Below are 12,973 nucleotides of genomic sequence, written 5' to 3' on the forward strand. Positions count from 1 at the left end.
GACTGTTTGGCGTTTTATGCTTCAGAACATGTTTTTGGAAACCCAAATCAGAATCGATGCATTACAAAAAGAAACAGGGTAAATTGAACATTACAGACTTTAAAAGGAGACCATCTATTAAAAAATAAAATAAAGGGTATAAATGCTTCCGAGCTTGAATCTGTGCCAGCAAGCAGCAGTACGGGCTAAGAATATGACTGTATTAAGGAAATATAATTTTCATGTATAGAGTTTACAAAAGCTTGATTTTTCTGTCGAAGATGCTATATAATACACCCCCCCATTTCACATATTATACTACGAGCAGTGGCAGAATTACAACCCAATCACAGCCCATTTATAATTCTTAATAAAATAATATTTTTTTTTAAAGTTTAAACACATCAAATCAGACTTAAAGTTTAAAAAATATATTATTTTAATCTATAGATGTATAAAAACTGTTAACAAGTTGTTGGTCTATCAATTTTGTTAGATTTGAATCCACATAAAAAATCCAACCTCAGAAAGTGGAGCACAAATAAAATATAGGCATGTCCAACCTCAGGAATGATCCAGTCTCCATGTCCATAAAAAACAATGTTACTGCATCATTGGAGACACAAAGTAGGTGTGAATTTTATTCATACCACTTCATTGTTACAGCTTTTCCGGCCCACTGATACGAGGGAACTGGATTTTTGCAAGTCTCATGCTATTGGATACTGCTAGCGAGGATACAAAAAGCAATATCCCGTTCTTAATTCAAGCGTTGTAAATAGGTACATAGTGGTCCTTTCCAGTAACCCTTAAAATAACAAGAGCATCCTCCTCGGTATCTGAGAGGGCAATAATAATAATAATTAAGAAAAGGTAAAATCATCTTGCATCAGCCTTGATTAAGAAGAATCTGCAAACCAGACAGCATAAAGAAAGAATTCACAGACATTTCGTGACAGTGGGGTGACAGCGGGTGACAATAGACAAAGCACAAGCAAATGAAGTTGGTGATTGGAAAGTAAAGAGTTGGTGAATACAGGAAAATTTTAAACTATAAGTAAGGGCTAAACAAGACTGAAAAGAATACCACTGGATCAGGGAATCGAAGAACAACTCCTGCTGCTTTCTTCCATCTCGGACAATACTCAAGCAGTTCAGTTTCTGCCAGTAATTAATGGATGAAAAAATAAATCCATCAGAAACCAATCTATCAGTTAGAAAAGGCAGAGTACTAGATTTGTCATCATGATAAGCACAGACCAACATCAACGAGGAGTGAAGAGTCACAAGGCACTGAAGAATGTCATTTTAAGAACATCCCATCCTCAATGCCTCAATTAAGTGGAATGAGTCTACTTGGATAGAATTTAGCCCAATCATGATTGTATCTATTGATCTTAGAGTCACAATCTGTCATGAACATATTTGCTTATTTAAACATTCTAAACAAGTAGCGGGAAAAAAAAAAAAAAATTTCGACCAGTAAGATAGCAAAACAGTGAGATCCAGAGGTTCTTTTTCAACTTCACCAAGGTTCGATGCACAATAAACTTAAAACTGTTCATTCGGATTTCGGTTGTTCGGATATGTCAAGGCTATGTCAGAACCCTTAAAATCTAAATCGACATAAGACGCATATGGCATACGTGTTAGACCCTCTAGAAAAGTTGTCCTGGGACAAGCCTCGACACACTCACTGACATGCTTAGTCGGGCCCCATGGTGAGCCAGCATCATGCCATGGCCCATGCCATGGCAAGCCCACGGACCAGGCCAGCCAGCGCGCGCCATGGCCCATGCCATGAGCTATTTTCAGCACCGGCTAGCACCAGTCAGGCCGTGGGTCCCACATGGGTCCCACGGCCAGAATTTTATCAGTATTTTATTATTTTAATAAAATCTAGTATTTATATATTTCATTATTTCCCTATTTTAGTACAACTAGGAATTAATTCCTTAGGCTAGTGTTACTAGGAATTAATTCTTTTTTAGGATTTATTTCCTTGTTCAAGCACCATTAGGACTCTCCCCTTTTAAGCCTATATAAAGGCCACCCTAGTCCCATCTTTCATTATCTTTTGACAAATTCCCTTTGTGGTTGGCTTATTTGTTCTTGAGATCTCCTTCGGTGCTTAGCACTTGGGCTATTTGGGTGCAACCCGTGTGAATCCCAAATAAAGATTCAACACCTTGACGTTTGTGGACGAGTGTTGTTTCATCTATCAATCTATGAGCAAGTTTGTTTCTCTTTTCCATTATTGAGTTTCAATCTTGTTATTATTTGTTATTTGCGTTACTCTTTTTGTACTTAACATTATCTATCACGCCCCATATCATCCCAACACCTTATTGGATTATTCCCTTCATATTTCCTTTACTTCCATATCATTCCATCACCATATTATCGTCCATATACCTTCCATAATCCTAGATCTAAACCCCTTTCATCATAAAGCCCTAGATCTACACTAGATCTAGTGCCTCCATATTCCCTACCATAAACCCTAGCCACCATAAGGATTTCCTATATTTTAGGAAACCTTTAACCCTAGCCTCACTTCCATAATTACCATAATACCACCCAAGAGACGCCTACCATAGCCTAATCACACCATTCGGTCATCATAATACCATACCATACCATCATCATCCCATACACCATACCATCCCACCAAGATCCAATTCACAAACCACAAACACTCATCATCCATATTCACCAAATCTCATCACTCAAGTTTAAACTCAAGTAAGAAGGCAAGCAAGAAAGATAGGCTCATCGGTCATAGTTGGGTGAAGCGGATCTAGAGAACCATAGTGTTTAGAAACTAGACCGCGGTCCTTAACAATACGGCATACGTTACCTCCTGCTTCAGTAATATGTTAATTGGAGGGGTGCCCACGTGGGGCAGACCCCTCCTTTACTCTGTCTAACACATGGCTTAAAGCCATGCGTTTCTGCCAATTAAATGGCAAATTAAGGCTGGCCTTAAAAGGCCAGCCGTGTAAGGGGGCTATATATAACCCCCCCTCTTTTGATTCTTGATAATAATCTAATTTAGTAAAAAGCTCTCTTTTATTCTCTCTTAAAATAGTATTTAGGCTGTGGATTTGTTAAAGCGTTACTTTAGTTTTATACTCCGTAGTATGCTTTACCACTAAGTGAAAACTCTTGAGATTTGTTGATCTGGATAAACTTGTGAAGCAACTTTACAAGCTGAGCTTGAGGTACTTTTTGCTGTATTTTCTAACAATCACCTACAAACACACTGTAAGTACACGCCAAGATTAAGCTAACAATTAAAAAGCAATCAATCATTCATACCAATAGTCTCTCCTTAAGTGTTATTACTCACTTTTGTAGATTTTGCATCTTTGGCATTATAAGCCTCTTAATTAGATTATGTCCCATGATAATATATTTTTCCATGCCATCATCAACGAGTGCAGTGTAGCATAAGATCATGGATCAATCCATGGAAGATTAGAAAACTTGTGAGCAAAATAATGAATAGAAGCCACCTGCCTTAACCAAGTGGTGCCTTTCTCCACCCATTCAACCAAGGACCCCTTTTTTTTTTTTTTTTTTTTTAGGTTTTTTTTGGGGGGGGGGGGGGGGGGGACACGCGGCGCGGGGGGGAACCTGCCATTTTGTAGACTATCATTGCCATTCGATCCAAAATAAGAAAATTGACGCTGTTTTTTTCCCCTGTATTTCTTAGTGACAAAACATTGTTGAAAACACTTTTTTTTCCTGCTTGGGGAGCGACGGGGGCGGGGCTGGGGGTTGCATAATTTCTGGTAGTCTTTCTCTATGCATTTAAAAAACACATCCTGAGTGCTACAGCCTTACTGAGTCCAAACAATAACGCAAACAAAATGTGCACTTCAGAAAGGTCAAAATCAGACCCTAAGCAAATCAATTGTTTATTGAAACTCGTCAGTTTTCTAACAATATTTCGAAAATGTCCCCTTTAAAATTACCAGGTAGAGCTGAAAGTACAAAATCTTTTTAGTAAATATTATCTGTTGGCACCCGACGTTTCATCACCAAATGAAAAATTCTGGAATTCCACCACTTTGATGAGAAAACAGATTTCCTTTCTCCGGTTCATGCTCATTACTGATAGACAAAATTAGAAGGTAGCTCCAAACAGGTAGATACTATCACTCTACCTCAATTGCCTGATACTTGATCAACTGCACCATTCTTAGCATCACCAGCCACATCAGCGTCCAACTTTGGATCCTTTTTTGCATCTCCTTCCACTGCATCTCCATTAGAGCAGTGATTCTTCAGAACCGTTGAAATGTCAGCCTCAGAAGCTCCAGCAAGTTTAAAGCGCTCAACAGCAGCATCCAGGTTTTTCTTCCAACCATCCAATCCCAACTTGCACTCAACTTGGGATCGCTCAAAAAGCATGTTACCCCAGAAGAGATGTATCTGTGATCTCATGACAGCAGCTTGTTCTGCTGCTTCATCTGCTGAAATTTCAACCTGATTGCCAAGGCTAGAGGGCTCACCTTCAGTATTACTTGTTTGTTTCTTCCTTCTTTTTGATAACTCTTCCTTCTTGCTAGCACTTGGATCTTTTAGCTCATTTTCCCTCTGCTCCTCGAGCTTCTCCCACATCTCAGTTGCAGCCTTCATCTTTTCTTCCGCACTCTCAAAAAGTTTTAGAGTTTCAGCAGAATCCCAGCTTGGGAGATCTATCTTCTTAGCAAGTGCAAAAGACCAATGAAGTTTGGCCATTTCAAATTGCTGTTGCCCCAGAGCCAGCAACCCCTCATAGAAGTCTGGTTTGATTAGGAGTGCTTCCTCATACTTCTCTCTGGCTAGAGAATATCTTTCCTTAACCCAGTCATAAGCAACTTGAAGATGTGATGCCACTACATCCTTTCCAGCCGATTCATCTAACGGAATGCGTTTCCTTGCTGCACACATATGAACATTTCCCCAATTGAAGAAAGCCAAAGCAGCCACCTCCTGGAACTTAGCTGCAGCTTTGTCAAAAAGACCTTGGGCTTCTTCACTTGTCACTGTCTCCTCAAGTGCCTCAGAACAAAGCTCCATCCCAAGCTCATGCAAGTCAATATGAGCATCTGGGTCAATACCAACATGAGTGCGGAAAAGCTGTGCAAATTCAAACAACCAATCATCCATCTCCACCTCCTTGCACTCCGGATCTTCTGCTCCCTGTTTTCCCTTCCGAGCTTCTTTGCCTGTCTTATCAATTGTCACATCAGCAGGTTCCAAAACAGATTCACCAAGTGACGAATTATAGCCACTTTCATCTCCCTTGTTCCCCTCAACTTCCATATCCTTGTCCTCTTCTTCCAATAAAGGTGGCTCCTGCTCAGGACTCACCTCCACAATATGCAATCTCAACATCCCAATTGAGTCTGTCTTATCTGTTTCCAGATCGTTTGGTATGAGGCTATCCACATAGGACTCTGCCAATCTGAGTTCCCCTGAACAGGTTATGGTCACCAAATCACCATCATTATCCTTATATTTGATCAAAACTGACTTCGATGATGGAAACCTTTTGCTCACAATCTCCCTTAACACTCTGAAACTGCATTTTACTGGCATCTGGGCAAGTCTTATGTCATGATCATAAACAAACTTCAATGGTCTCCATTGGATTGCAGCCTCTGGAGCCTGCCCATGCAATGACACTGATGAACAAGATGATTGTTCCTTCTGGTTATCCTTGCTAGGATTAGCAGGTTTTGAAGAACCACTTGAAGGCTTCAATGCAAGTTTTGGAAATTGTGCTTTATACTCGGGACCATTTTCAGCGGGTAGAACAGCTTGGGGCCTCTCTTGCTTATTATTAGGCGACATGACCGATCCACCTGCTGTACCAGTCGCCTTCTTAGATACCGTCCGGGCAGGCAGACATGGTCCTATTCCTGCAATCGGGGCACCACGGACTGCGGAAGCCCCCAGGGCAGCAGGGGACGGACGGCTCTGGAGGTCTTGCTGGGCCTCCTGGCGAGGACCCAATGCCACCCTCAACCTCCGAGCAATTTCCAAAGCATCCCTATGGTTTGGGTCAGCCCCCAACAACACCTGCACATCCTGCATCGCCATTTCATACTTCCCAATTGCCTCAAACGCCCGAGCCCTCCTAAGGATAGCCCTGGTGAACCGGGGCTGGACCTGAAGCGCCATAGTACACTCAGCAATCACAGTTTCGTAGTCTATGGGCTTCATTTGCATCAAACAAGCCGCTCTATTGCTATGAAACACGGCTCGGTCTGGGTGGGTTTTTGGAGTAAGTCTAAGAGCATTATCATACTGCTCGAGAGCACCCGCATAGTCCTTAATTTGAAACCGGTTGTTCCCTTCTTCTTTGAGCTCATGGGCTCTTTTTAAAAAGACTGAAGAGTCCAAATCAACACCACCATTAGCACTTAGAGTAGAATTATCCCCTGAGACTTGGTTTGCACCACCCTTCTTCTTCCTACCCCCTGACTTCCCCATATAAATTATAAACTCTCTCTCTCTCTCTCTCTCTCTCTCTCTCTCTAACTAACCCGTAAGTATAAGTATCTAAACGAAATATAAAGTAGCAATCTTGCAGTATTTTCAACAATAATTTCTGTTGAATGAAGGAGAGAAAAAAGTACACTTACAAATACCAACGAGAAACTCAAAGTTAGCAGCTTTCCGTGAAGATTTTGTTTGTGTGATTTGGCCTTTGGATTCCAAAAAAGCCCTAGGAGTTGGGTTGGGAAGAAGATGGACCAAGGAGCTGAGTGTATGGGAGAGCGATGTAAATGGGAGATGTAGGGGTTTTGGAAAATCACACGGGATGAAACCCTAGATGGTGTCGCACCAGAGCATTCTTGGATTTTGATAATCTGAGCTGGAGCCTACTTATTCTTAGTCGTCCTCAACCGTCCGATGTGTAGAACGTGGTTTCATCATCGATGATTTCAAAGTTCAAACCCGCTTTTTGTTACCTTATTACATCAAGCAGGGGCCACTGGATGCAAATAAATCCCTGTGCTTCCAAGCTGACGCGTGGCAGATAAAACACTTTGGGAAAATGGGAAGCTTACCGTTGAGTGGACTATTTAGGCCCGTTTGCAACTTTCACCAATATAATTTTAACTAGTCTACCGTCTAATATATTTTAATTCAAAATTATTTTATATGTAAGATTCGTAATTTTTTTTAACTTAATATTTTTTTACATGTAAAATTTATAATATTTTTTTAACTTTTTATAAATACATCTAAATTTATCTTAACATCCAAATACATCTAAACTTATTTTAAGTGGGTTCACAAAACTCACTCCATCATCTCAACTCACTGATATTTATATAAAATTCAACTCATCTCAATTGTGCTCAACATCTAAATGGAGCTTTAAAGGGTAATGATACCATTACTAAAGGATAATGATACCCTTACACACTCTTTACTACTATTTTACTAGTTAGTTATTTTTTTCTTTGTTATATGAATTTGGATTAAAAAATCTGGAATATGTCATTCTTGCATAATTTAGGAGAAAATAAATTTAATTAATTAACGTAATCATGTAAATTAATTCATAATCAATTCAATTTTATAAAAATTAACTCAAAGAGGAAAAGAATGTCAAGTTTTAGAAAAAAATTAAATTTATTTTTAATTAAATTACATGATTACTTTAGTTGATTGAATTTATTTTCTTCTTGATTATGTAAGAAGCTCTTGTTTTGTGATTTTTAATCTAGATTCAAAGAGCAAAAGGAAAAAGAAAAAAAGAAAAAAGAAAAAAAAAAAGCTAGAGAGTAAATTAGTAGTAAAGGAGGTGTAAGAGTATCATTATCTATTATTGAATGAGTTTTGGTACTCATCATTCCACACATACACATTACATTTATTTTTATTTTTATTTTTTTATTTTATTTTTTTAAAATTAATTGAGTTCCTCTACTCATCATCCGTATACCACATATTTGGTAAAGGAAAAAAAATTAAAAATTAAAAAATTATATGTAATGTGTAGTGTGGAATGATAAGTATAATTTTTTCTACTTGAATTTGTTTTGTTGTTTCTCAGCCAAGACATTGGAATAAATAATGGTAAGCACCAACTATTTTTTGGTAATTTATTTAACTTCTATTAATTATTTTAGTTTTTTTCCTATTATTTATTTTTTTGGTGGAATTGGACGTACGGAAATTCAATGTTTGAAATCCATTATGCGAGAGGATGATAAATAATATTGGAATGCGAAATTATTGAGTAAAATATTTTCTTTTAAATGCACTCTCATCAACTGACAGTATCACTTCATCAAAAATAATAAGTATTTTGTATTTGAATTTCAAATTTATTTAAATGTTTGTTTTATTTAAAATAGAATTATAAAATAAATTGGAAAGTAATTATAAAAATATAATTATTTAAAAAAGAATATGGTAATAACCCTATTTGGAATATATGCAAGCATTATATACCATATAGAGTTTTTAGAAGTGTATTGTTTGTAATAGCACCTAAGAAGAATATGCATATTACAGAAAACAAAGGAAATACTAGCCCATACAGAACCAGGACTCTTTAAAATTGAGTCCACTTTCATGCTCTCTACCTCTACTCGAACTGGTTATAATTTCTTCATGTTTCTGATTTAAGATAAAATAATTTGCATTAAAGCCTTTTAAAAATCCAGGTACAAAGTTATGGTCAGAGTTGGTATTGAGACATAGAAGGGAGGGAAAGGTTGGACACTCTGTATAAACGTAAGTCCTTCAAAATTTTAGGACCAACTTAAGAGTTCAGCAATTTTCTTCTCTCAAGTCAGTTAATATTTAGGGTTAGAGTTTCCGAAGGGTTTATATGATTTTTTTTATTATCTTTTTTAAATGTTTTGAAATCAAAGCCTTTTTTCTGTTTAAGAGAATGAGAGATGGTTGTCTTCTACATTGAGAAGAATATCCAAGTATAGCAAAATTGAAAGAGGGTGTGATGTTTGGCCTCGAAAATAAAATGAAAATTAGAAAAAAAAAAGAAGAAGAAGAAGAAGAAGAAGGAGACCTTTTTTTAATGGAAAAGTCTAGTTACAAGCACACTTGTGCACTAATATGTGTATCAATTTATTGTGATTGATCAAAAAATAGATTTTATTAAAAATAATGCTAATTTAAATTTGAAATATGAAAAAATCAGTATTGATACACAGATTAGTACGTGACTTTGCTTGTATGTAGCAAAACTCTTTTTTAATATTTATATATGTGGATCATGGAAATTGGTTAGCAGGAAAAATCATACCCATATCCAGAAAGCTATTTGAAAACCAAATAGGGGTCCCCAATTTATAGAGAATTTTACAGGAACAGTTTCAATGTAACACAGTATAAGAGTATATTTTAAGATAAGTTCATTTGCACACTCATTTTGCTCTTTTAAGATAATCTTTTAAAATATGGAAAAGACAATTTTTTCTATATTTTTCTATCGTCCGTCATCCACTATATTTTGCTATCTTCATCAATTGCCCCTTCACAAGCTTTGTTCTTTTTTTTTTTTTTTTTTTTTTTTTTTTTTTTCTTTTCTTACAGAGGAAGGAATGCCTTCTGCTTTCTGCCTTGCTTTGCTATTTTATCTTTGAGCATGAAAATGGCATTGGCGAGTGCTTCAAGCTGGATATATCAAACAATTCGATGAACCTCTGATCCGACACTCTGGCCTTGGCAGCAGCAAACCTCTGGTACTCGTCGAAAACAGAAGACAGGCACCATCTTTGCAATCTTCTTAAGCATCCCACCAGACAACCCGTGCGGTGCTGCACAATGGAACAACCCAAATATTGTTTCTAGATTTCTAAAGTCAGCGACTTCGTATAGAAAGCAGAAAACTAGAGGATGTTGGTACCTTTCCCCGTTTGCAGTGAATTAAAAGTGGGTGGTTTCTCGCATCTGGCATGGCAGACGGTGCAAAAACATTCATTAGTAGATTGCAAAAGAGCAAGTTATGCAAAAATCTGAGCATAATACTTAGTTGTTTACGATACCGAGGACAACTTTCAGTGCTCCACGAATTGTTTCCTCAGGAATGTTTACAAAAGGTTCCTGCCCATAAGTATTGGTTATTAATCTCAAACGATATTTCTGGAGCAAATATAATTGTAAACAATCACAGACTATATGAGGGAAAACTTCCACTGCTAACAGACTGATGTTAGCAGTTTTATCAACATGCAAACAGTTATATCACTAAAGGGAAGAAACAACATTCGGAACCTCTAAAGGCGCAAGTATATGAAGAAATTTATGGATCTAACTCATCTCATAAAACTGATTCACCAGATAGGTTTGCACATTGCTTATAAACATGCCTAAGACCTTATCCACATATAATGTAGAATTTATTCCTCAATAACCTCTCTCATGTGCAGCCTAATATTTTTCCTGGTCCTTGTCATGGGATAAGTAGTGTGGGCTTAAATTCGTCTTGTGGCATGCTCTGATACCATGAAGAAATTCACGTGCCTAACTCATCTGATAAAACCGATTCAACAATAGAGGTTTGCACATTGCTTACAAACATGCCCAAGACCTTATCCACATACAATGTGAGATTTATTCCTCAACAGTATATATCCAAAAAAGTTTAGTTATTACTTATTCCGCGATAGATCCAAATCATAGTCAATCTTGCAATAACAAGACGTATGCTCCCCTACTATATCTCCATAAATTGTAATTTGATGATACAACTCACTCTGACATATTTGCTTTGTCCATCTAAATGTTGATTTTGATCATACAGTTTCTTTTATGAACTTCATTGTGAAACCCTATTCAATAAACAACTGAACCAATCATATTGAAGGATTGAATTTGTTTGCCGTTTTCTAGTCAACTTGCAGCAACTGTTAGCATATCATCCACAAGGAAAACTGCAGCATCTCAATAAATGCCCACAAATGTGCCCTCAAGCCTTCATCTTCATAACGAAGTTATCAAAATAGAAATCAGAATGATGATTAAGTGATTAAATGCACACATACGATCTACTTGGACTTTAGAGTAAAGTATCATGTCGTGGGATAAGAGGAGGTGGATTCATCATCTTCTAATGGAACAAGACTTTTTGCCAGAAATGATAAGTTATTACATAGAAAACTGACATACCAATAGGCATTTCAGATAGTTATAATCAAATAATTTCGCTCTTTAAAATAAGGAAACAGAACAAAGAATCACACGGCAAATTAGATAATAAATATCACATGCATATCCAATTGGACAAAGGAATTAGTCATAAAAGAGAAAAATCGAACCTTACAGCCATCGATCCCGAACTGAAAAAGTTTAATCCCATTAGTCTTCAAAAACTCATTGTTAGCTTGCGGATAGGTCTCTGGACACAAACATCTACCACAAACAAAAAAATGACCACTCTCAAACTCGAACTAGATCTCAACAGTCAACATTTTCAACCAATAAATTTCAGGTAATAAAAAAAAAAAAAAAAAAAAAAAACTACTTCTTTAACAATTACATACTCACATGATGGAACGGAGTCCAAGGGACTTCAAGAAACCGAAGTTAGCGGAATCGGGGAAACCAGACCGGAATACGCCTTTATTGACCATCGCGAAATTCAGCGGCGGAACTAGCAACTCCTCCGAGTCCCGCTCAGCGTAATCTCCGGTGGCCGGAGCCTTATCCAATGGAGATGAGTTACTGACATTCAGCGACGGAGATGCTTCGGTCGCGGTACACTTCTCGACAGTCATGGGATTTGGCGCCAAATGTTTTAAAAAAAGGAAGGGAAATCCAATTCCTCAGAAAATCGGATCAGCTTACAAGAATGTAAAAGCTCTCAAGTCTCTTGTTCTCGTCTCTTCCTTTCATTTTACCAGAGGAAAGAGGAAATTGGTCTTTAACCAAAACGCGTCGCGGACGATGACTAGAAGGGACTACCCCGTTCCTGTTGTTATCATGTTTTTTTATTTTAATGTAGGAGACTTGAAGATAACAGAAACGCATTGAATCGCTCGAGTATACCGCTCATTATTTTTAATTATTTTTTTATTTAATAATTAAAAAAAGTAGTTTTAGTATATTTATTTTTTTATATTTTAAAAAAATATTTTCTGATAATAAAGAAATGAATAAATTAATTTAAAAAATTAATAAGATAATTTTACATTAGCGGTACATTTGAGCGGTCAAGTGTAGGCGGTATAGTATTAGGACTCTTGGAGATAATAGGCATGCTGGCAATTATTACGTGATAGCAAGATTATCAAATATATCAATTTCTACTCATATATTTTTATTTTTTATGTTTTAATAGTTAAGAAAGTGACTATTAATAAATTTATATTTTTTTATTTTTTTAATAGTTAAAGATGTTTAAAAAATACCTAAAAGAAAAATTAAAAAAAAAGTATAAAACTCGTTTATATTATTGTGTATATTTGGTGGGCATATTTAATAATTATCCTAGTATTGTCTTTATTATTTTAATTTATAATTTTGTAAAATTGAAGATGAGAAATAAAAATATTATTTATTTTATTTTAATTAAAAAATATTTATATACTTATACATATTGATAGAAAGATGATGGTAAGATTAAAAAAGAAAAAAGAAAAAAGAAAGATGACGATTAAAAATGTCAATTATTATATTTTTAAAAGTATTGACTTTGGGCATGTGAAAAGGATCGAAGAAAGTGTGTGCCTAATCGAAAGATGACAAGCATGAATCTGTATATATATATATATATATTATTTTCTTTCTCCATATTTATACATATTGGTAACTTTTACATCCTATCTTTGGCATGAGAAGGATGATTAGGGACTGATTGTGACTTGTAAAAAGTAGGGCCACTATGTCGATGCCTTTGTTAAAATTTGAAAGATGAAACACGATCAGACTACTTGATTGCAGTACATTGTCCTTGAAATCCTACTTCTTCTAGATTTATCACCATAGATTTTGTGATTCTAGTGGTTCTACTTTG

The 12,973-nt window shown here is 36.3% G+C and overlaps 2 protein-coding genes across 3 annotated transcripts; both read right to left on the minus strand.

Annotated features, from left to right (window-relative positions):
* Nucleotides 1–3,857: 3,857 nt before the first annotated feature.
* On the minus strand, nucleotides 3,858–6,862 carry LOC122277001 (protein CLMP1-like). 2 transcript variants are annotated; one of them, XM_043086881.1, is made up of 2 exons: nucleotides 6,621–6,859; nucleotides 3,858–6,365 (listed from the first exon to the last, which is right to left on the minus strand). In XM_043086881.1, exon 2 carries the CDS (start codon nucleotides 6,202–6,204, stop codon nucleotides 4,153–4,155), a length of 2,052 nt encoding a protein of 683 aa, XP_042942815.1. In that variant the 5' UTR covers nucleotides 6,205–6,365; nucleotides 6,621–6,859; the 3' UTR covers nucleotides 3,858–4,152. The 2 variants fall into 2 exon arrangements, with proteins under 2 accessions (XP_042942815.1, XP_042942814.1); XM_043086880.1 differs by having other exon boundaries at nucleotides 3,858–6,862.
* A 2,417-nt stretch (nucleotides 6,863–9,279) lies between these two features.
* LOC122277004 (probable tyrosine-protein phosphatase DSP4) lies at nucleotides 9,280–11,944 on the minus strand. The gene is made up of 5 exons (XM_043086887.1): nucleotides 11,506–11,944; nucleotides 11,277–11,370; nucleotides 10,005–10,062; nucleotides 9,866–9,909; nucleotides 9,280–9,776 (listed from the first exon to the last, which is right to left on the minus strand). The coding sequence occupies exons 1-5, from the start codon at nucleotides 11,733–11,735 to the stop codon at nucleotides 9,588–9,590; spliced, it is 615 nt and encodes a 204-aa protein (XP_042942821.1). The 5' UTR covers nucleotides 11,736–11,944; the 3' UTR covers nucleotides 9,280–9,587.
* Between the last annotated feature and the right edge of the window lie 1,029 nt (nucleotides 11,945–12,973).

Source organism: Carya illinoinensis, chromosome 9 (assembly GCF_018687715.1).
Source record: "Carya illinoinensis cultivar Pawnee chromosome 9, C.illinoinensisPawnee_v1, whole genome shotgun sequence".
Classification (NCBI taxonomy): domain Eukaryota; kingdom Viridiplantae; phylum Streptophyta; class Magnoliopsida; order Fagales; family Juglandaceae; genus Carya; species Carya illinoinensis.